The 24,906-nt window shown below is 39.7% G+C and overlaps 1 protein-coding gene across 1 annotated transcript in view; it reads left to right on the top strand.

The window, feature by feature from the left end:
* MTHFD1L (methylenetetrahydrofolate dehydrogenase (NADP+ dependent) 1 like) overlaps positions 1-24,262 on the top strand; it is a 221,647-nt gene extending 197,385 nt beyond the window's left edge. Inside the window, exons 27-28 of the mRNA XM_037819428.1 lie at positions 17,351-17,472; positions 23,892-24,262. Of these exons, the coding sequence (XP_037675356.1) occupies positions 17,351-17,440 (90 nt within the window). The 3' untranslated portion in view covers positions 17,441-17,472; positions 23,892-24,262. The remainder of the gene's footprint in view (positions 1-17,350; positions 17,473-23,891) is intronic.
* Positions 24,263-24,906: the final 644 nt, after the last annotated feature.

A 24,906-nucleotide genomic window follows, 5' to 3' on the forward strand; every position in this document is an offset into this window, starting at 1 on the left:
TCATCCCAACTACCACTTCAGAGTTCTCAGATCATAGGTCCCTCAACAAGTCCTTCTGATGTACTCAACGTGGCACAGAGCTTATTTTTGTTATTTTAGCACTCAGTAGAAAACCTGTTAAACATCAATGAGTAGGTGGGACTCAGGCAAGATGGCGACATAGAGAGGAGTGGAAGCTAAGTAGTCCCCCTGGAACAACTACAAAAAACCAGAAACAACTAGTAAATAACCCAGAATAACTGCGGGGGGACAAACGAGACCATCCACTCATCATACACCAACCTGAATTGGGAGGAATGCCCAAGATCACAGCATAAAATCTGTAAGTAAAACCTACGGAACCAGGTCGGGAGACCCCTCCCCCATAGCCTGAGCTGCAAAGCCTCGTGGTACCAGAGAGCAGCTCTCTCCCAGCAAGCGAATATAGCTCAGCTGAGCTCCAACTGGGGTTTTAAGTAGCAAGTGTGAACTGCTCACTACAGGTACGCATCCCCAAAAAACAGACAGAGGCTTTGGGTGACGACTGACCTTGGAGAGCCTTGGACTGGGTCTGAAGGGGACTATCTGTTTCTTTTTTGGCTCAGTGGAGAAAGCCCCAGTCATTTCCAGTTTCCAGGGCTGTGACTCGGGGAAGGGTGGAGACAGCACAAGCAGAGAGTGAGACCATTGAAATGCTAATGACCTCCACCTGAGGGGTCTGTCTTCTCTAGGAGGAAAGGGGTGGGGCCCTTTCCATTCAGAACCAGACCCCAGAACCTGGGGGAACACGGCCATACCTCCTCACACCAGTCAAGAATTATAGGCTAACAGGCTTCACCTGCTGGGCAGAAAAGCACAGTGACCCGAGGCATCAAAGGGTGGAGCAATTTTCTAAGACACACCCGCAGGGAAACCAGATACTGAATATTTCTTCCCTCTGGGACCTGAGCCTGTTCTGGTCTGGGAAACCTGATTTGGATAACCAAGGAAACCATGCCTAGACAACAGAAAATTACAACCTACACTAAGAAAAACAAAGTTATGGCCCAGTCAACGGAACAAACGTACACTTCAACTGAGATACAGGAATTTAAACAACTAATGCTAAATCAATTCAAAAAGTTTAGAGAAGATATTGCAAAAGAGATAGAGGCTGTAAAGAAAGCACTGGACATGTATACGGCAGAAATCAAAAGTTCAAAAACCTACTAGTAGAATCTATGGAAATGAAAGGCACAACACAAGAGATGAAAGAACACAATGGAAACATACAACAGCAGATCTCAAGAGGCAGAAGAAAACACTCAGGAACTGGAGACAAAACACCTGAAAGCCTACACGCAAAGGAGCAGATGGAGAAAAGAATGAAAAAATATGAGCAACGTCTCCGGGAACTCAAGGATGAAACAAAGTACAATAATGTACGTATCATTGGTGTCCCAGAAGGAGAAGAGAAGGGAAAGGGGGCAGAAAGAAGCAATAATAGAGGAAATAATTAATGAAAATTCCCATCTCTTATGAAAGACATAAAATTACAGATCCAAGAAGCGCAGAGTACTCCAAACAGAAGAGATATGAATAGGCCTACGCCAAGACACTTAATAATCAGATTATCAATGTCAAGACAAAGAGAGAATCCTGAAAGCAGCAAGAGAAAAGCAATCCATTACATACAAAGGAAGCTTAATAAGACTATGTGCGGATCTCTCAGCAGAAACCATGGAGGCAAGAAGGAAGTGGTGTGATATATTTAAGATACTGAAAGAGAAAAACCACCAACCAAGAATCCTGTATCCAGCAAAGCTGTCCTTCAAATATGAGGGAGAGCTCAAAATATTTTCTGACAGACAATGAGAGACTTTGTGAACAAGACACCTGCCCTACAGGAAATACTAAAGGGAGCACTACAAGGGTGATAGAAGACACAAGTGCATGGTTTGGAACACAATTTTGGGAGATGGTAGCACAACAATGGAAGTACACGAACAAAGGTAACTATGAATACAGTTGAGAGAGGAAGGTGGGGAGCATGTCAGACACCACAAGAAAGGAGGAAAGATAAAGACTGGGAGTGCGTAACTTGGGAAATCTAGAGTATTCAAGAATTGTGATAAAATGTAGAAATATGTTCTTTTACGAGGGAGAACAAGCAAATGTCAACCTTGAAAGGTGTTAAAAACGGGGAGGGATTGGGGGACGGATGCAATCAGCATAAACTAGAGACTGTAACTAATAGAATCTTTGTATTATGCTTCCTTTAATGTAACAAAGGTGATATACCAAGGTGAATGCAGATAAGAGGGGGGGATAGGGGAGGCATGTTAGACACTTGACATTGGTGGTATTGTCTGATTCTTTATTCTACTTTGATTTAAGGTTATTTTTCCTTTTGCTGCTTCCTAGCTGTCATTTTTTTGTTTCCTCTTTCTTTTGCCTCTCTACCTTCTTTGACTCTCCCTCCTGCCTTGTGGAAGAAATGTAGATGTTCTTGCTTAGTATGAGCAGAATGTTCAATTAGGATGAACTTAAATGTTTGGAAATGAACAGGGGTGTTGGTAGCAAGATGTGAGAATAACTAACAGCACCGAATGGTGTGTAATGAGGTGGAAAGGGGAAGCTCAGAGTCATATATGTCACCAGAAGGAAAGTTGGAGGTCAAAAGATGGAAATGTATAAAACTGAATCCTATGGTGGGCAATGTCCATGATCAACTGTACAAATAGTAGAAATCACTTCATGAACCAGAACAAATGTATGACAATACAATTAGAAGTTAATAATAGAGGTGCATATAGGGAAGAACTATATACCTATTACAAACTATATACTACAGTTAGTAGTATTTCAACATTTTTTCATAAACAGTAACAAGCGTACTATATCAATACTAGGAGTCAACAATTGAGGGGGTTGGTTAGGGATAGGGGAGGTTTAGAGTTTCCTTTTCTTTTTTTCTTTTTTCATCTTTCACTTTATTTCTTGTCTGGAGTAATGAAAAGTTTCTAAAAATTGAACAAAAATTAAGTGTGATGGATGCACAGCTGTATGAGGGTACCCAGGGGCAAGTGATTGTACACTTTGGATCTTTGGATAATTGTATGGTATCTGAACAATCTCAATAAAAATGAAAAAAAAAAAAAAAAAAAAACAAAACATCAATGAGTAAGTGCTGCTCTTATATAGACAGAGAGGGCTTGCTTTTGTGTTGACTGTTGGCTAGGTTAAGTATCATTCTTTAAGCCTTCAGGTGACACGTAGATAAACAGGTGTACTACCTCTGGCCCAGGTGTAACAGGAGGCTGTGCTTGCACTTTGATGTAAGATGACATCGTGTCTCCAAGAACGCAGGTTTTTTTCCAACCATACAGAATTAGACTCCAAGTCAAAACTCTATCTAGTATCTACAAATTAGATTCCAAATAGGAATACTATGAAGTGAAGTACTCTCTCTTATATTTAAATATCATTTTACCTGAGAATTATTCTCCCCAGCATTCCCCTAAAACATTGAGAATACACCAGGTTATTGCCTTTGACCTTTCACTTTTGGAAAATGTGTATCTTGTTGAACCAGCAATCTAGACTCAATACCATCATCAATTGACATCTGCGCTTTGCTAGTTATAAAATGTCTTTGGTGTTCTTAGGGGGAGTTATAGAAGATCCATATTCTTCTCCAGTTCTTCAGCTTCTTGGTTTTTATTAAAACTTTTTGCCTGAACTTACAGTCATTTAGAACAGAGATCAACAAACTTCTGTAAAGAGCTAGATAGAAATATTCTAGGCATTGTAGACCATGTGGTCTCAGTCATAACTGCTCACCCCTTTAGTTGTAGGGCAAAAGCAGCCATGGACAATACAAAACAAATGGACACAGTTGTGTACCGATAAAACTTTATTTACAAAAACAGATGATGTGGTCATTTAAGTCCAAAAAACAAACAGATGGGCTGGCTAGATTTGCCCCATAGTTTGCCAACCCTAATTTCTTGATTTAGAAGAAAAGACAGGTTCCTGCAATTTCTCCTTTGGGTAACAAACATGCAAAACAACCTCAGAAGTCCCTAATCTCTTCCTCCATTAGGTACTGTTTTTATTTTCCCAGTGTCCCAAGCACTGGTAGGAATGAGCTGGAAAAAACAGAGCTTGCAGTTCCTTGAGGCAGACAGCCAACAAGTTCCTTTCCCCATGGAAATCCCCATTGCTACCGGGAAGGGACACAGCTGGTGTGGAGAACCCCATGTCAGACCCAGTTTATTTAAGGACTTCTAAGCCTTCTTTCAGGTCATTTTGCCTCAACTCTAAAATATAACAGCACATGAAATGAATTTTGATGTTAGTCTTGCTACATCTAGTAGATATATGTGCTTGAAATTAAATTTTCATGTAAGCACCATATTTAGTTTAGGTTTCCAGAAAGTGACATGGAAATAGGGAGAGTGATGGTAGGGAGATAAAGGAGGAAGTAAAGGGGAAATTTTAGTCAAAACAGGACACTAGGCTAAATTAGGAGGCACATTAAGGCTGATAGAACTGTGCAATGTTGTAAAGTGCATCCACATCGATAATTTGTTTTTTTTATATATAAGAAAAGTTCAGGCTTTATTGGCTGATTTCTGTGGGAAAACCACTAATGGGCTGGTACTATGGCTCTACTGCATCATGCTAGAGAATCACTCAGATGCTTGTCAGATGCCTGAGCCACATGTTTGTTTGAGAATGTGCCATCATGAGAAGGTTTCATTCACTGAGGTCACTGGGAGGGCAGCAGAGGGAGGTGCATTGAACTTCAAATGGTTCTTGCTTCTTGTGTCAGTGGCAAAGCTGACTTGCCAAAAAAGAAAAGTTCAGAGAAAACTGGCTTGTTTTGATTAAGAAAAGTGGAAATCTGAGCAGTAACTGAAGAATCCTCTTTTTTATTGTTATTCAGTTGATAAACCTAAATAGAAAATGTATGTTGCCGTATTCCTATTCACTTCCACAAACAATTTTCTTTTTTAAAAGTGTATATATTAAGCTACATCAATGAGCACAGAATGCTCATGTCCCCTTTAAAGATTGCAAATTTTTTGTGCCAAAAAATTCCTCTGTTTATTTTACTTGTTCATAAATGAATGAAACTTTGGCTCCAGCCTTAAGAAAGTGATTTAGTTTTCAGCTCATTGCTTTCGGCCATGGGACCTTATTTATTGATATAATTTTATTCTTGGACCACATGTCTTAAAATCAAATTCTGTCTTTATATGTTATAATATAATATTTCCGATAACCTTACTCTTTAGGTAGAGTGAGTAGAAAAATAATAACCTTAAAACCTCCATTAACCATTACAATTCACACTCACATTTACAAGACAGTAATATCTCGCCTAATGATACACAACATTCTTAAAAGTAAATTGAATTCCAGTCAAGAGAGTAACAGGGACCAGATTTACTCTCCCACTTGAAACAACTAAAAAACTGGAAAAAGTGTATGAAAGACATTAAACATCTGGCAACAAAGGACAGCGATCCCTGAGACACAGGAAACACACGAGGTAAACCCTACAATTACCCCACCTTACTGCCTAGGGAAAGGTCCTAGGCTTCAGTGCAAGGAGGGAGAACCCCGGTAGAACCCAGCAATCTCCCCGGGTTGAGATGGAGCTGGGGAGTCCAGAAAAATCAAGACAGCTAGAGTTCACCAGGCAGGGTGCCAAAAGGGAGAGAGCTGCACAAGCAGAGAGCTATGCAGAGCTGCAGAGTGTCCCCTGGGGTCACTCAAGGGATCAATGCATGCATTTGAAGAAACTTCCCAAAGTCAGGGAAAAGAATCACCCAGAAGAATTAGAGGGAATGAGACCTGGCTCCCATATCAGGCTGGGAATAAGTTCCTGTTTCCAGAAGCCAAAGTGGAAACCCTCATAATTCAGGGAACAACTGGCTAGAATATCAGAAAGCATCTTGCCACAGTTGTGTGGCAGGGGAGAAAGCAGGGTTAACCCTAGACTAAACGCAGCTCTGGTCCCACCCAATAAAACTTAAAAGCAGAACTCGGAAAAATCACATCATTTCCAAGTAACTAAACCATGTCCCAGAACAAATATAAATAGTCTTAATACCCCCAAAGAAAAGGCAGAGATTGTCAGATTGGATAAAAATGCAAAACCCAACTATATTCTGCCAGTGAGAAATCCACTTCAAATATAAAGACATAGATAGTTTAAAAAGGATAGAAAAATACATACCATGCTAATACTAAATCAGAAGAAATGTATAGTGGTTATATTAATATCAAAGTTGAGCAAAGAATATTACCAAGAATAATGAGGGTTATTTCATAATGATAATGGGGTCATTTCATCAATAGGACATAATAATCCTATGTGTTTATGCACCTGATAACAGAGCTTCAAAATATGTGAAGCAAAAACTGATACAACTGCAGGAGAAATAAACAAATCCACAATTGTAGTTAGAGATTTGAAAGCCCCTCTCAACAAGTAGACAAGAAAGTCAGTAAGGGTGTAGAAGACTCCAACAATGCTATCAATGTACTTGACCCAATTGGCATTAATAGAAGATGCCACCAAACAGCAGCAAAATAAACATTTCTTTTCAAATGTACACAGAACATTTGCCAAGATAGACTATATTCTGGGCCACAAAACAAGCCTCAGTGGACTTTAAAGGAGTCAAATCATAAAAAATACGTTCTCTGGCCACAATGGGATTAAATTAGAAATCAACACTAAAAGACACCTGGGAAACCCCCAAATATTTGGAACTAAGTAAACCACAGAATTTAAGAAAATATTTGTGAATCACTATCTGATAAAGGACTTGTATCCATAATATATCAAGAACTCTCAAAATTCAATAATTAGGCAACAACACAATTTAAAAATAGGCAAAAGATTTGAATAGACATGGATGACAAGCACTTGAAAAGATGCTCAACATCATTAGTCATTAGGGAAATGCACATAGAACCACATTGAGATGTACTACATTTTAAAATGTCTAAAATTTAAAAGAATGACTATACCAAATGTTGACAAGGATATGGAACAGTTAGAACTGTCATACATTGATGGTTCAGCCACTTTGGTAAACAGTTCGGCAGTTTCTTAAAAAGCTAAACATACACTTACCATATGACCCAGCCATTCCATTCTTATATATTTACCCAAAAGAAATGAAAGCATATGTCAATATAAAGACCCTGTACATGAATGCTAATAGCAGCTTTTTTTTGTAATAACAAACAATAAATTTTACACTTCAACATATGCAGTTTATTATGTGCCAGGTTAGCCTCAATAAAGCTGTTAAATAGTGCAATTTTTTTTAAGTTGTAGAAAGTAGAACAAGGAACAAAAGCTTAAAAGATTAGAGGGTCAATCTAAAGAATCTAACATCCAAATAACTGGAATTCCAATATGACAGAACAGAGAAATTAAAAGGAAAAAATTATCAGCAAACTAATTCCAACCCCTCTCCCCCAAAGATTTTTTCCAGACTGCAGGACATGTGTCCATTTCTAAATTGAGAAAACATACAAAATGAATTTATAGATTCAAACCAACACACTTTGTCATAAAATTAAATAAGACACTAGGGACAAAGAGGGGATACTAAGAGCTTTCAAAGGAAACAAAGTGTTGATGTACAAATGATCAGGAATTAGAATGTAGCTGGAGGCTAGATTGCAATGGAGTGATGTCTTCAAAATTCAAAGGAAAATCGTATAGAATTATATACTCAGCCAAACCATCAGTCAGGTGTGAGAGAAGAATAAAGACAAGGCCAGACATTTGGGAGAAATTTACCTCCCATTCCCTTTAATTCGGGAAGCTCCTGGAGGAGTATTACACCCAAATGAACAAGTAAACCATGAAAGAGGAAGATACCTGTTTTAATATTCTATGCTTGTAACAAATTAGCACAAATCAGTGACTTAAAACAACATACATTTACCACCTTCCAGTTTCCATAGGCAAAGAGTTCAGGCTTAGCTGAGTTCTCTGTAATAAAAATGTTGGCTGGGGCTGTGGTCTCATCTGAGGTTCAAGGTCCCCTTCCAAGCTCACGGGGTTGTTGGCAGAATTCAGTTCCTGGCAGCTGTAGGACTGAGGTCCCAGCCTTTTGCTGCCTGCCCACTGGAGGCTGCACTCTTAGGGGCCACCCAGAGCGTGTGGTCATGTAGCCTCCTTAGGATCTCTCAGAGCACAGCAGCCTGTTTCTTCAAAGTCAGCAAGGGGGAAGGCAGTCTCTTCAGTCTGCCAAAATGGAGGCTTGTATAACATAACATAATCATGAGAGAAACATCTTATCATTTTTACCATGTAATGAAACCTGATCACAGGAATGGCAACCCCTCACCTTTGCCATAATCTATTGGTTAGAAGCAAGTCACAGATCCTACTTGCACTCAAGGGGAGGGAATTATTGGAAGTTACCCTAGGATCTGTCCATAATACAGTACCAGGAAATGGAAACTAAGACAGGAGAAAGGTGAAGGGAATCCCCAGGATTTTGGTAAAAGGAGGTCCTATTAAACAATTGTTTAGTATCCTACAGGATGAAGGACTATGAGAGGATGGCTCCAAAAACAAAACAAAACAAAAAAATGAATCTGATGCTTGAACATATGAAGGGATGATTTCCAGTTCTGTCAGTTTGGTGGTGAATTAATGAGGTACTTAGAAATCTAAGCAAATGAAGATACAAGACAGTTATTAACTCCAGGAGAAACAAATGTACAAGAAAGGGAATGTCATCAGAATATGTTAGATGCCCTCACTGTGAAGAACATTTGCATAATCCTGATAAGTACTGAATTAATCAAAAAATTACAGATATGTATTTGGAAATTTGAAAGCAGGGGGTAGGGGAACCTGGGTGCTAGGATGTGTAAGAGCTATATCTTCATCTTCTGTATTAGAAAGCCAATGGCAAATATCTGAAACTGCAAAATCAAGAAAGTGCAGTGAAAGTTAAAACACACACACACACACACAAACAACTAAGAGTTGACAGTGGTTGCCTCTAGGAAGCAAGAAAGCAGTGGCAAGCAGGAAACTGTCATTTTTCTTAGTAAGTCTGGGGGAACTATATGACCTTTTAAGCCACATACATAATTTACTTTGATAAAAATTAGTTAACTGAAAAAAAAAGAATTTGTTGTCTTGCTGTCTCAGAATGTCTCCTTATTTTTTTGCATGTATATACATGTGTTTGTGAGAAGAGGAAGTGGTGAATGATTTGTGAGTGGTTTATAGATGTTGGTGCCCAGTTTTCTTTGTCTTCCACTTTGGGAGTTCACCGGGGGAAAGAGGCCTGGGCAGCTGCTGGACCCCAGCAGGATGGGAGGCATTGGGGAAGCCAGTTAAGGAAGGGAGGGGAAAAGTCCTGGGTAGGGGTAAGAAGGAGAGAGCCGGGTGGGCCCTTCCCAGGCTGTGCGTCAAGTAGCTGTCGCAAGTGGTATCATGATGACACTTTCAATCCAGGAAGTGGGAAAGTGAAACTAGGGAAAAAACTTTCTTTCTCCCCCTTGGATAGTCTCAGAAGCGTGTAGAGGGAAGGAGCTATCCACAGAAACACAATTACTTCCAGACCCAGCCCTAGGTCCTGGTTGCCGCTGGGATCTGGTCTGGTTCACCTAGAAAAAAATGTTACAGAAAAATGGAGGACTCTGGCATTTAAAATAGTTTAAAATGGTCATGGGTAATCACAAGTTCTGTCCTAATTCCATTTTCCTCATCAAGTCTTGGCCAGCCAAGTGTTGGGTCCCCAGACCCACACCTTTGCCACTCTCCCAAGAGAAGCATAAAGGGGACGTTTAAATAATGGGTATAATTTCCCTCTGGCTTGTTATATTGTCCTTCTGCAGGAATTGATTATCTCTAGGGAGGAGCCATGGAGGGTGGGAGTTGAAAACAAAAGGCAGAGAAAGGTCTGAGCATCTAAGTAACCGCAATTTTAGTCACCCCCTTCCTTGCTCCGTCCTCTTTTCTTCCCCTCCATTTTCTCTCTTCTTAAAGGGTACACACAGTAATGATTTTAATCGCCAATGGGACCTGGAGATGAAGCCCATGCCAAGAACATCACAGTTAATTTTCAGGAGATAAGCTTCTCAGAAACCAGAATTGAATTATTTACTATTGAGTTTCCAGCCAAGGAAACACACTGTTAATTTGGTTTGTTTGGCCGTATCTACTGGAGATGCTTGTGGCCATCTGTCTATCAAATGATGAAATGAATGGGCTGTAGCAGCACAAGAAGACTCTAACGAATGCTTCTGGTCTTTACAGCTTCTTTGGGCTACACAGAGTATTCTTGTTTTTATTTTCTGAACACCACAGTTCACTTTAGAACCATATCTGTTCATAGTTTATCACCACACTTCTAAAGGCTGCTCTCTCAAAATAATACTTTTCCCCAATCAGAGCTATCCCTGTTAACTTAAATACTGTAGGTCTTGCCTATTGGACTTGGCTACAGAAAATCTAGCTTTTAAAATTGCTTGTAGAGCCAGAAAAATTAAAGAACAACTTCATAAAACTAATGAACCCTTCTTTTCCTATAAAAGAAACGTACAATTATTCATAGACCAAATTTGTTTTTGAGTTTCCTTTTTCCATGTTTGTCACAAATAATTTACAACCCACTCATTTCATGTAGACAATTATGGTTGTACATTCCATAATAAAATAACAGTAGTTATCTATTGTATTAAGCACAAACAACGGTCCTTTTCTTACTTCATCTTATTTTAATTTTCAAATAGACCTTATACAATAGATATTTTTATGCTCATGCTATATTTACAGATAAATCAAGGCTCAGTAAAGTAACCCACCCAAGAAAATGCAAGGAATAAAGTAAAGCTGGGGCCCTTACTTCCACACTTCAAAGCCCAGAGCTGGTTATTGCTACCCTTCAGACTTTGATAACCCACTCAGGGCATTTGCACTTGTTATTCCCATTCCCCATTGGCCCTGAGAAAGTCACACAATTACTTTGAGTCATTTTCTGCACCCGCGAGTGGGAATAATAAAGCTTTCCCACCTTACCAATCTCACCAGGTTGTTGAAAGGGTCAGATGTGTTCATTTTGGTGAAGCAAGGAAAGATGGGGAAGAATTTCCTTAGCTCTATAGTGTAGATATTAAGAATGAAATGTAAATAATTCAATGCCTGAGGAATTTTGACCTTTATGTATCTTTTTGGTGATGAATGAAAACACAGCATGTAAGTGACAGAGAAACCAACTGGTTGACCAAGGAGGGCGTGGTTTTACAACTCTGTGTCTTGGCTTTTGCCAACCCATCAAAGCAAATTTCAAACTTAGTTATAGAAAATTTTCCCTGAAATTTTTAAGGTAAACATTTATATGGCTCTCAGGTTATTTCAGTGGGTACTAGAGACCATCTACACTTTCCAGATGTAAGTATATAACCCATCCTTGCAGCTGATCTTTAAAGAGTAGCAAGCCTGTTATATTTTAAGGAAAAACTCTGGGTAGTTACTGTATTCGTACCATTTTGGAAATGTTTGTTTTTTCCAACCATAAGGCATTGTTTACTCACTGCTGACTGCTATGACAAGTTTAAGTTGTCATGGGGAAAGATACGATCCCATTTATGAGCTATATAACATACTCTTAAATGTCAAAAAAAAATCAAGACTGAAATTGTAAAGTAAATAGGTATTTACATGAATACTTCACTATAACTGAAATACCGGAGGCTTGATCAGTCTTGTAGACTCCCATTACAGAGAGAGATCACCCCTAACGTTTGTGCTGCTCCAGGGCTTGGGAGCTCCTCTTTCCCTCTGAGTGTAAATGATGCTATACCACAGAACGACAATGACACAAAGCTCCATGTGGGCAGGGAGGTGGTAGGCTCCATGGTTAGGGCTTGGACTCTGGAGTCGGGCTGTCTGTGTTTGTCCCAAGTGTCCCAAGGCTCTGCTTTATGTACTCTGCCCCTCTGGGTCCAACCCTGGTATCCCCACGCTAACCCTCAGCAGAGGGTGCTGAGTCAAACAAGACATCGCTGTGTCCTCCCATACATGTTGCAGGCACTGAAGAGTGTCCACGTCATAGCATTCATCAGCCCCAGGGAAAGATGAGTGAGCTCTAGCAGGCCACACCACCCAGCTCCCAGAACATTCCCTGGTGCTAAATGCAGATTACCTCTTGAATGCAGTTGCAGCTTTGCAGGCAGATGTGGCCTAACTGCCCAGAAAATCCCACTTAGATCAAGCAAGTGGGAATCCCAACTATGGAATATAATAGCAGCACTGTTTATTTTCTTTGTAATGATTTTTAATATATCTCTCTCCTCTCCTTCAGTCACTGGGTGTCTATACTGGGTCATTTTTCCTCCTATGTATCTTAGAGTAGCTTGTTTAATTATCTAAATAGTCATTTGATATAAATGGTTCTGTCTCTTACTTCCAAAGAAGAAGGAAAGAAACGGAAAGAAAAAGCCTATTGCCTGAGAAGTTTCCTTTTGTTTGCTTTTTTCCTATTCTCCGATCATCCTCCATTTTTACTCATCTACTTAAAAAAATATTTATGCAGGATATAATACTGCCAGGCACTGCATTTAAATTCAGAAAATACTTTTGCTTAATAAAGAATTTAAATTTTTGAGTTATTACTCACCAAAGAGAAAACGTTTTCATTTAAATTGATATCACAATGTATTTAGCCATTATATTCTTTTTGGTTGTTTTTAAATTTTTGTAATAAGGTGATATTTCCTGTGTTCAGTCATCCAAAGCAGAGGAAAGAAATGTTTAGAAAGATTTCCACTTCAGATCACAAACTGAAGGAACAAGAGGTAGGAATAAAACTGGCATTTATTTTCAGAACCAAACTGAATGATTTTTTTCACAGTAGGCAAAAGGAATAAATTTAAGGAAAAACCAGAAAAAAAATATTTGACAAACAACAAATTTAATTACTGTGACGGTTCAGTTAAGTAGAAATGATGGTTCTGTGGCTTCATGAAAGAGAATTTAAATTCATTTTTCTACTCATGGCAAGAATATTTTGTCTTTTGATTCTCAGTGACTAGCTTTACATACACGACTATTTTCTTTTTATTGACCTTTAATGTATGTTTATAAAGGTCATTGATACAACTCATTGTTTCTCCAAAATAAGGTTAACCCAAAATCAGTAAAGATTTGGAAAATTAGTTACAGTTAAAATTAGGGACATGATGGGCCCATGTTTTTCAACCTTTGTAGAAGAATCCATTAATGCAGGGTGACAAGTCAGTACAATTTAGTGGCTCCTCAGCTAGGCCCCTCAGAGGTCACACAGATAAAGTCAACATCGATCCCCTGGACCCAGCTTAGGGCCAGGGGTCAAATCCCAAGACGGTCTGAATTCTTTGTCAGCTGCGTTGACCCTTGTCTGGGGCCACAATCTTTTGATGATGGAGCTTTTTATTGGGAGAAAATCTGACGTGAAGGTATAAGGTCGTGTTAACATAATTCTATATTGTGTTTGCTCAGCAGCAGACATTTTATTTTAAAAGCAAATTTGTTGGAGATGGCTCTTTATTCACAGGTGAGGGGGCTTTCAGCTGCACCGATTACATGTGGTTTCCTTTCTTTTTTGTTGTTTTCAATATTTTTTTTTATTAGAGAAATTGTAAGTTTACAGAAAAATCATACATAAAATACAGAGTTCCTGTATGCCCCCTATTATTAACATCTTGCCTTAGTGTGCTACTTTTCTTGCAATTGATGAGACAACATTTTTATAATTGAACTATTATCTAAACTGCATGATTTACATTAGAGTTCACTGCTTTTGTTGTACAGTCCTATGTATTTCTGTTTTCAAAATTTTTTATTCTAGTAACATATATACAACCTAGAATTCCCCCTTTTGACCACAGTGAAATGTATATTGCAGTGCTGTTAATTATGTGCACGTTGTTGTATACCATGACCATCATCCATTATCAAAACATTTTCCTCAACCCAAATAGAAATTGTTCTATTTAAGCCTTAACTCCCCTTTCCCCTACCCCTACCCTAGCCACTGATAACCTATATTCTATTTCTGACTATGTATTTGCTGAATCTAATTATTTCATGTCAGTGAGATTTTACAATATTTATCCCTTTGTGCTAGCTTATTTCCCTCAACATGATGTCTTCAAGGTTCATCCATGTTGTTGCGTGTATCAGGACTTAATTCTTTTTTATAGTTGAATACTATTCTACTGTATGAATATACCACATTTTATTTATCCATTCATCAGTTGATGAACACTTGAGTTGCTTCCATCTTTTGTCAATTGTGATTAATGCTGCTATGAATATCAGTGTGAAAATATTTGTTTGAGTCCCTGCTTTCGAGTTTTTTGTGTATATGCTTAGAAGTGGTGTTGCCAGATCATATGGTTAAGTCTATACTTAACTTTCTGAGGAACTGCCAAACTTTCTTCCACAACAACTGACCATTTTACATTCCCACCAGCAGTGAGTGTTCCTATTTCTCCACATCCTCTCCCAACACTTGTAATTTTCCATTTTTTTTTAACTTTACTCTTTCTAGTGGGTGTGAAATGATATCTCATTGTGGTTTTGATTTGCATTTCCCTAAGAGCTAATGAATGACGTAGAGCATCTTTTCATGTGCTTTTGGTCATTTGTATATCTTCTTTGGTGAGATGTCTATTCAAGTCTTTTGCCCATTTTTTAATTGAGTCATTTGTCTTTTCATTGTTGAGTTGTAGGATATCTTTATGTATTTTGGATATTAATCCTTATCTGATATGTGGTTTCCAAATATTTTCTCTCATTCTGTGGTTGTCTTTATACTTGCATGACAAAGTCATTTGATGAACAAGAGTTTTTAATTTTTATGAGGTCGTATTTATCTATTGTTTTCTTTTGTTGCTTGTGCTTTGTGTGTGTAAGGTCTAAGAAACCATTGCCTAACACAAGGTCCTGAAGATGCTTCCATGTGTTTTCTCTTCAACGTTTTATAGTTCTGTTTCTTATATTTAGGGATTTGATCCATTTTGAGCTAATTTTTGTCTATGGTGTGAGGTAGGTAGCCCACCTTCATTTTTCTGCATGTGGCTTGCTTTGTCTGAGCTGGTGCTTCTCCAATTTTAATGTGCATAGGAATCACCCAGAATCTTGTTCTGATCCAGCAGGTGGGTGCCCAGATGCTGCCTTTCTAGCAAGCTTCCAGGTAGCGCAAGTGCCGCTGTTCCACACATTCCGCTTTAAGTCATGGATGTCTCATAGGGAGAGAGGAGTGTTGCAGAAAGAGAGGTCCTGAGTCACTGCAAAAAGAAATGGAGAGCGAGAGAGAGACGGGCTTTGTTTTTTAGGCCTTATTTAGGTTCCAGCTTTGGGCCAGGTAAGAAGAGGCTGGTGAACCCCAATGCCATCAGTGCTACCTTTGTCACAGCTTTGTCCCATTCAGAATGTTCTCTGGCTGTTGTATGGAGAAGGCAAGAGTACTGCATGGCACAGCACTTGGGGGGCCCTTAGCTAAGCAGAATTCCAGGTATCTTTCCTCTGAACAATTACATGTGACTTTGCTTCATGAGCATCATTTGTCTCAGAAGTTCAACAGTAAATCACAGTAGCAGATACTGAAGTGGATTAAGGAGTGGGTCGACCAGGAGCCTCACAGTCTAGATCTGAGACCACTGGTTCTAGTGTGTGAGAGTCACCAGGGGAGCTCAAATAATTTAAAATGCAGTGACTGCCAGAGCACCTGACCCATGAGCTTGAGGCCGGGGCCCAGGAACAGGCAGTTTTACCAAACACACCAGGGGATTCTGATGCACATGGGCTGAAACCACACTTTGGAAACTCTGATCTCAACACAGTGCAGCAGAGAAGGGAGAGCTACGGCTGTGGGCTCAGACTGCCTGGGGCTGGTATGTTTCCACCACCCCTTGACACTTGTCTGATGTCCCCCTCTAGAAAGTGAGGCCTAAATAGTGCCTGTCTCTTGGGGTGCTGGGGAACTACATTAAGTTATCCCTGGGAAACCCACAGAGTGCCACATGGGTGGTTGTGGTGGTGGTGGTGGTGGTGGTGGTTAAATGAATAATTTAAGATTATAGGCATAAACACAGAAAATAACAAATATTGCATTGCTGGAGGGAATGTAAAATGATGGAGCCACTGTGGAAGACAGTTTGGTGGTTCCTCAGAAAGTTAACTATAGAATTACCATATTACCTAGTAATTCCACTTCTAAATATACACCCAAAAGAATTAAAACAGGGGCTGGAACAGATATTTGTACCCCAATGTTCTGTAGAGCCATTATTCACAACTGCCAAAAGGTGGAAACAACCTTCCAGCCCATTAGTAGATGAATGGATAAACAAAATGTGGTATATACACATAATGGACTGTTACTCAGCCATAAAAAGGAATGAAGTTCTGATACAAGCGACAACATGGCTGAGCCTGGAAGACATCACGTTGAGTGAAATAAGCCAGACACAAAAGGACAAATACTGTATGTTTACACTTATGAAATACCTAGAACAAGCAAATTCATAGAGACAGAAAGTAGATTATAGTACCAGGGGCAGTAGAGGAATGGCGAGTTAATGCTTAATGTATACAGAGTTTCTGTTTGGGATGATAAGTTTTGGTAACAGATTTTGATGATGGCAGCACACATTGTGAATGTAATTAATGCCACTGAGTGTGTGCTTGAAAGTGGCTATGTTGTATAGATGTTAATGCAATTTAAAAAAAAAAGATTACAGGCATAGTGTCAAATGTCCTGTTTTGCTGCTTATTACCTGAGTAATCTTGAGCAAGTTACTTAGCCTCTCTAAACCTGTTTCCTTACTTGTAAAATGGAAAGAATAAAAGTACCTACCCCACAGGTTGTTGCAAGGATAAAATAAGCAAAAGACTCAGCACAATGCCTAGCACATAAGAGGTTTTCATTAAACACGAGTTGCTGTTAAGGAGGCCACAAAAATTGCCATACAGAAAGCAGGAGTCTTCAGACTGTGCTCCAGGACTGCTAAGGTTTACAGAAATGCATTTGGGGCCATGATTGGAGCCAGGAGGAGGACCCCACTTGTCCATCCACTCCCACTGCCCCTTCTCCCAGTGGGCTCATGGTTGTTGGGGTTCAGTGTTGAGATCTGGGTTATTTTTTAATGCTTGAAATGGGTTAATTTTTTAATTTCATTTCCTTAAAGAGCAGATGGTGAATTTAAAGAGACACCTGTATCTATAACCTGAAGCTATATGAAGCTATACTGAATTATATAATAATTTGTGTCATCAGATATCCAGTATGCAGAGTGATCAGCTGGTGGCATTTGCTAAACTATACGTCCTCTCTTTTCTTTCCAGATGAGCACTATGCCAGGACTGCCAACCAGACCCTGCTTTTATGATATAGACCTCGACACAGAAACAGAGCAAGTTAAAGGCTTATTCTGATTTAAATAGAACTTCCAGATGACCTCATTCAGGTAGGCTGTTAGCTTTTTTTTTTTTTTTTTTTAGTTCAAAACAGTATCTTTTGTTTTTCTAACATTTATTACAAAGGTGACCTGATAAGTAATTTTCTTATTTGACTACTGCCTTGGAATTCACTGTTGGGTGTGGCTGTAGAGTTGGATGGTGATGACAGACAATTCACGTCATCCCTGAAGATAGACTTGCTTAGGGCAACTCTTGCCACAACAGAGGAAACTTGTAAGCTCATTATTCTCTTTCTAGAATTAAAACCAGTTTCTGCTCTGGTTGTAAAAGGATAAGTTTTCTACCCTTATCATATGACAGGAATCTCGGCTGTAGCACAGCAGGCGTGCTCTGCTCTTATATCCCTGGAAAGACGTGATGAGAGGGGAGGGGTTCTCCAACTTAGAGGCCCTGCGAGTTAGGGGAAGGAGGGCAGCAGACATCTGTGGCTTGTGGTTCACAGAGGCTGGAAAAGGTCTCAGGAGCCTGCCACTGGGACCCTCAGTCTCATCCTCGTCCGCAGTCCACTCCCCCTCAGTCCTGCGGCCACACCCACTGACCTCTGCTCCGACTTCCCATCATGAAAAAAAAAAAATGACCACACTTCTCATCTCTCTCTCCAGAGCATTCTCCATCAAAAGTTTTAAAGGTGTGGAGCTGCTTTCCCCATCCCTTTTAGCTGACATGCCCTCACCATGTACTCAAGATGTATTCCTTGCCCTGAAACACCCCCTGTTCCTTCTCCCACTTACTCCTGTCCCTGTTCCTTAGCCCAGCACCCCCTCCCTCCCTCTTGCCAGCATATTCTGGGCCTTGCAGATGAGCTTTCTCCACCTAAAGACCCATCTCTTCCACTGTCTCCTAGATGTGGCTCCACGCCGGACATAGAGGATAGTTCTTATTGTTTATTTCACTGCTAGTAGTCAACATGGGGTGACATTCTTCTTTTTTTGTGGGGGGTGGGTAAAACTTAGTAAAACGCTAAAGACCTAGGCTATGATGAAAGGTGAGGACCCACTTACATGAAGTAACATTAATTCAAGATGTGGGATTGTTTGTCTTGGTTATGTATGTGGGGTGCTGCGTTAAGTTTTAGTCACAACCACATTTTTATATCTTCTTCATCCCTTATAAAACTCCAGAAAATGAGATAAGGGAGGCTAATTTAACAAAGAAGCCCATAAACTTGAGCTTTGATAACAGTGTTATTTTGGTCCTTAGCTGTGACTTTCTGTGTGAATATCTTGGGTGTCCCAGCTAGGCCTTGGGAAAATAACATCATTCCTCTTAAACCAAAAATTGACCCCTGTCCTAGCTAATCTCCCTTTTCTTGTCAAGAACCTAAGACAAGACAATGCTGCATTTCTGCCTTTTGTCGTCTTTCTCCAGAACAAGTATACTTGTTCTCTCAGATAGTATTTTTCCAACCTTTAATCAACTTTCATTTGCTTTCCAAGTGGGTCATATAAGCCCAGTTATACCTTAAAGACTGTAATTAAGACCCAGATAATGGCAAGAAGGCACAGCCTTAGCTTTATTAACATACAAACTTTTTTTAAAATACATTTTTTATTGTGAAATTTAACATATTTCCAGAACAGTGTTAACTTTCAAAGTACAATTTAATAAGTAGTTAGAAAGCAAATTTCGAAGATTGTTATGGGTTACAGTTCCACAATTTCAGCTATTTCCTTATTGTGGTATATAACATATATATAGAAAGGTCATAACTTTCAAAGTATGATTTAACAAGTTGTTATACAGGTAATTTCAAAGAATGTTATGGGTTACATTTCCACAGTTTCGGTTATTTCCTTATTGTGAAATATAAGATATATACAAAAAGGTGATAACTTTCAAATACAATTTAACAAGTAGCTATAGAGCACACTTCAAAGAGTGTTATGGATTGTAGTTCCACCATTTCAGTTATTTCCTGCTAGCGATTCTAATACCCTAGCATCTAAAAATATACATATATTTATATAAAGATTCAGTATTCATAATCCTTCATTAAATCCTATCTTGTCTGTTGCTACTCCTTCCTCTCATTTAATCACTTTCTCGATCTGCAGGGGTATCTAGGCAGTGACCACCCTAACTTGTTCATATTAAAAAGAGGTGTCAACTTTACAGGGAAGGGAGCTGCAGCTGATTGTTGTTCTTAAAGAGGATGTTGTGTTGCCTCTGAGTTTTAGGATTTTTCTGACATAGGAACACTCTGGTGGATTTAAGTTTCTGAAAAATAAACTTAGTAAGTAAACTTTCACTGACTTTCAAATAGGGACACAGGTATTTGGGGACTACTATTGGTAAGGGTATGGAATACTATGGCCATTTAGGATGTCTAGCTGGAGCTTGCATAAGAGAAACCTCCAAGATAGCTTCTCGATTCTATTTGAAATCTCTTAGCCACTGTAACCTTATTTTGTTACCTTTCTTTTCCTCCTTTTGGTCTAGAAGGCATTTTCAATCCCTCGATGCCAGGGCCAGGCTCATTCTTGGGAGTTGTGTCCCACGTCACCAGGGAGATTCATTTCCCTGGGAGTCATGTCCCACACAGGGGAGAAGTTGGGCTTAGAGAGAAAAAGGCCACATCTGAGCAACAAAAGAGGTTCTCTGGAGGTGCCTCTTAGGCATAATTATATAAAGACTTAGCCTCCCTTTTACAGCCATAAGTTCACAAGAGAAAGCCTCAAGATCCAGGGCTTGACTTATTAAGTAGAGGTTCCTAATTTCAAATAGCATATATTATGTCCAAGGTAAACATTCAGTATCTCATGTTATCTTCACTCAGTTGTACAATCATCATCACTCAAAATTTTAAACAATTATCATAACGCAAAACATCCCATATAACATATAAACTTAAATCCCATATTACTTAAGATAGCCTTGTTCCCTACAAAAATATCCCTCTGGTTTTATTTAAATATCAGAGCAGAAGGCTAAGGGTCGGGAAGGCTGGCATGGCCTGAGTACGTCCAGTGTGCCCAGGCCCCACGCGGCCATCACGGCAGGTGTCCCATAAGGCATGAAGGTTCCGGGAGGCAAAGCGATCCCCCACTGTCACGCAGCATTGTAGAGAGGGTATCCTGGTCTGCAGGAGTGAAAGCTTCCCCTCCACCATTCAACACTACTTCTTCATAGTTAGCACATGTCATAGTCATTTTGCCATCCCCATCACATGACTCACTGGCACCAGCCAGTGAGTTGAGAATTCTTTTTATTTCAGGGCTGCAAAGACTCTGCCCAGAGAGGCCAACCTCTCACTCAAGTTGAATAGCTAATAAATACAAAAGCCAGGCTCAACCGAGATCTTCTTACCTCAACCTTATCCCAGCCTTTCAGCCTAATCCAAAGGATGCGCTTTTCATTTCAGGCCCATTCCCAAAAGCGATACCAGCTGGTTGAACAGAGTGGTATTTGAGGATAAGAAGGTGATTTTTTTTTTTTTAACAACAACAAAAGATATTTAAAGTTATGACTTTGTCAAAGTTATTCCTGTTATGGTTAAAGCGTAGCAGGGCTGGCTCTTACTTCACCCTCTAATTGAATGGCATTTTCCCACTCATTTATGCACAGTTTCTTTCCTCTTTGTGAACTGCCAGGTACTCTTCTAGGTTTGCTGGGCAGTGATGCAATATCTTTCATTTGACCCTGCTGGAACAATTGAAAATGGATTGAGTATCCTACGATAAAACCACTCTACAAAGCAAACATTCCTTATCGGTGACTCCTCAGCATAGTGTTCTGTTTCCTCTGCCCCCTCACCTACAGCAATCAGAGACCACGTCTGATAATAGATAGCCAAAGGCCTGTGGCTATTAAAAATGCATAACATAAAAATAATAAGTCTTGGATCTCAGTCAGCTTGTGTACATTTGGGCATAGGAAAAGGCAGTGACTGGTTGGCTCACTTTGAGCACAGATATCAGACTATGGACAAGCATGCAAATTGTGTCACATGGGAGCACATTCTTCACTCCTTTAGGAACGTGTTGGAGGCATGGGCCACATGGAAAGAAGATTCCACTCAGTTAACGACTGTTTTCTTTCCTTCTACTTCCTCGAGTTTCCTACTTACCTCACCCTCCAGGAAATTATGTGAGATTTAATATGAATTTGAGTTGCCAAGAAATCACCGGAATCTGAGCTCTTTGCTCCTTCTTTCCAAGACTTCCCTGTGGCGCTTTCACTATTGTCGGCATAAGGGCGTGATTCATTCTTTTGCATGTCTCTAAATAGAACTAATTAAAATGCATTGTTTGTCCCAAAGAAACTGATCCTGTAACATTAACTCTTTGAAGATGATTGGATTTAGGGGGTTGGTTTCTTTTTTTCCTCTCGGTTTCTCATTCTGGACCTTTATCACATGTCTTAGCCTTAGCAGGATTCAAATAAACACAGTGACGTCTGACAAACTCCCTAAGATTTCAGATACTCCCTTACTTCATTCCGATGTGTGAACTTACATTTAACACAGAATCAGATTTACTCTGTTCCGGCTATAAAAGTGAGCTATTTACCAAAGAATTGTTTTTCTTGAATTACAGACATGGAGGGAAGTGCATTGTCAGCTCATTTCTTCCCTAACCTGCCTCTAGGACAGAGATTTCCAATGATCCGCCATGATCATAAATTCATCTTGAGTAGGGTTGCCTTCTGTGGACTGGCCTCCTGAGCCCCATGTTGCTGACCACGGGGCTGAGACGGTCCCTCGGAGAGCACCTGGGCTCTGCAAATTTGGTCTTGAAACTGTCTTTTCAGCAAGTAGCTCAAAATGTGTTCTTCACCATTGTGCTTCAGGAGAAGCACCGGAGAAGAGCCAACTGAGAGGAGAGCCAACCTGAGAGGAGAGAGACCCCCTGATCCCATTCAATGTCCAGCCAGGGGTCTTGGACACCCAAGTTACTCAAATAATCCTCATAGACTAAAAGACGCTGACATTTAAATCTCTTCTAGCTAACTAAAATGGAATATCTAGAAGCTTAGGTGCTGGTTGTGAAATAGTCTTAATTTCCTTTAAAGGAAACTTTTTCTGAGCTCTTTTTTTTAATTTCTTATAATCCCCATACTGATTGAATTTCATATATTCTGTCTGCCACAATATTTTTTTTCTGCTAAATAAACTTCCAAAATTGTTTTTTTTTTTCCCCACCAAAAAAAGCAATGAACGGATTCATTTTTACATCCTGATTTCAGCTATTGCATTTCGGGTTCTTTTTTTAAATCTATAATCAGACTTTTCTGTACTTTTGCCAGCCCTTCAAATTTTCTTAAAATACGAGACCACAGACTCTTGAAAGCCTTTAAACATAAAACCATGGGACCCACAGCTAATGTGGCTAATCAGCTGGTCATCCACTGCCCACCTCTGGAACAAAGAGGGGCCTTTCAACCTTGCGTTGTCTCAGGTCATCTCCAGCTTCCCAAACCCACCCTCCTCCCACCCCTCACTCACTGACCCTCGAGTCCAGGGTCACCGGCCACCCCAGTGAGGAGCAAGTTTTGCAGCAGGCAAATCTCCCTTCTTAACACCTAAAGTATATTCTTTTTGTTAATGCTTATTATACTCTTAATCCATCTGTTTTCTGTTTGCTTCCCTAACTTGTATAAGATGTTAGATGGGTATTTGAAGTTCTCAGTCCCTGACTCTATCCCTGTCCTCTGTTTTCAAGCTAACCAAGTGTCCTTTCTGGCTCCAGACCTCACAGGATTCTGTAGGAGTCAACTCACCCTATTTCAGCAGAGTCTGAACTCTTGGCCCAATAGATAAATTATTCCATGTATAAGTTCAAATTAAAGGCCAAATTGCATTTACCCTTTTCTAGAGTGGTGAACGCATTTGGCTGGGACTTAGGTGTTTTGCTTCTTTGTTGTTTTTGAAATATAGCTTATCACTTTTCTTTCTAAAAGATTGCAGGATTCAACAATTGCAAAGAATCTTAGCTGCAAAGCTTTGACAATAATAATGAGTTCCAGGACCCCTTCCATCCATACTTTTCCTAAATGTATATTCAAGACAGTGCTTTGCCTCCTGTAAAAGAGAAACTCAAGTCCAAGGCTAGAGAATGCCTAATCTAAAACCCTGCAACTTCTCACTCGACAGGCTCCTAGAAACTTTGAACATCAAATTTGGAAGTCCTGGAGTTTCTGCCACATTCCCACATAAATCTGGTAGGAAGTTCAGAACTCTGTGTGCGGTGTCTGTGCTGACTTTTGGTTACAGAGCGGTGTAGAATCTGGTTCTCCATTTCTCATAAGTAAAAGATTCCAAACAGCCTTGTCCTGTTAAACGAATCATTTACCTGCTCTTGAATTTTCTTCAGGTCTTAAACTTTAGAGCTATAATACAGTAACAGCTCAACACAAAAGGAAAAGTTGCTCTTAAACCACTGAAGTATTTTTTTTTCCTTTTTTTCAGGCTCCTGAAACTCTTGAAACTACTCCTTGCCTTTTTGCTGCAGTTGGAGAAGAAAGCCAATTTTGAAATATGCCTGTTGTTACGCAATGCTGGAGAAATGGAGAAATAGGCCAAAGATTTACTTTTCGATCAAAAGGAATTCTGTTTGCAACAGTATAATGTTCAGCAAAGGACCTACACCAAGTTTGAAAGAAACTAATTTATTTTCTGTTTCTGCAAAGTTTACATTATGTGCCCCTGCTTACACTTCAGGATGTGTGATTTTGGGGGACCAAGGGATTAAAGAGTATAAACTAACAGGTAACGTTTTTCACCATGGAGTTATATATTTTGTGTTTGAACTGAAAATAAATGTGTATCTAGAAAACCTATCAATAAGTTTTTGTTGCCAGATAAAATTCTGTTCTCTCTTGAGTGTGGAGCCAATTTCCAATTTCTGACACCAGTTTCCTGGATAATTGTGATTGCAACCAGAGCTTTACAAATGTGATGGGAAAACACACACACATGCAGAACTATCTGGTCAATTGTGAAATCTTCAGTGTGTCGGAGAATTTAAGATCACTTTGGGACAAAGTGCATTTTTTATCCAGAACTATTTTTTCAGTGCCGGTGAAGTTCACAACACTTGTCTAAAAAAAAATGGGCCTGTGCTGGTTTCTTCCAACAATGTGTGAACCTCAATGGCCATTGAACTTTCTACGGCCCCAGGCTCCCATAGGGCAAGGAAAAGCAGCTCTTAGAGGTCCCAGCGTTTGGCAAATGCTTTTCCTTTTGTCCAGCCCTTAATTCGTAATAGGGAAATGTTCTGTGGCCTCTTCCCTGCTTCCGGGAGTTCCTGATCCATCTGTGTTTCCATTTTTTTCCTACAATCATATAAAGTTATATAAAAGTGAAAACAAAACGGAGGATTCAGGAACAAACAAGAAGTAATTGTCCTCTAAGCAGTATAAGTAAAATAGACACCATAAACATTAAATGTCCCCGGGCCCATCCTGCTAGCGTCCTCACGGTC

This window comes from Choloepus didactylus, chromosome 2, assembly GCF_015220235.1.
Source record: "Choloepus didactylus isolate mChoDid1 chromosome 2, mChoDid1.pri, whole genome shotgun sequence".
Taxonomy (NCBI): domain Eukaryota; kingdom Metazoa; phylum Chordata; class Mammalia; order Pilosa; family Megalonychidae; genus Choloepus; species Choloepus didactylus.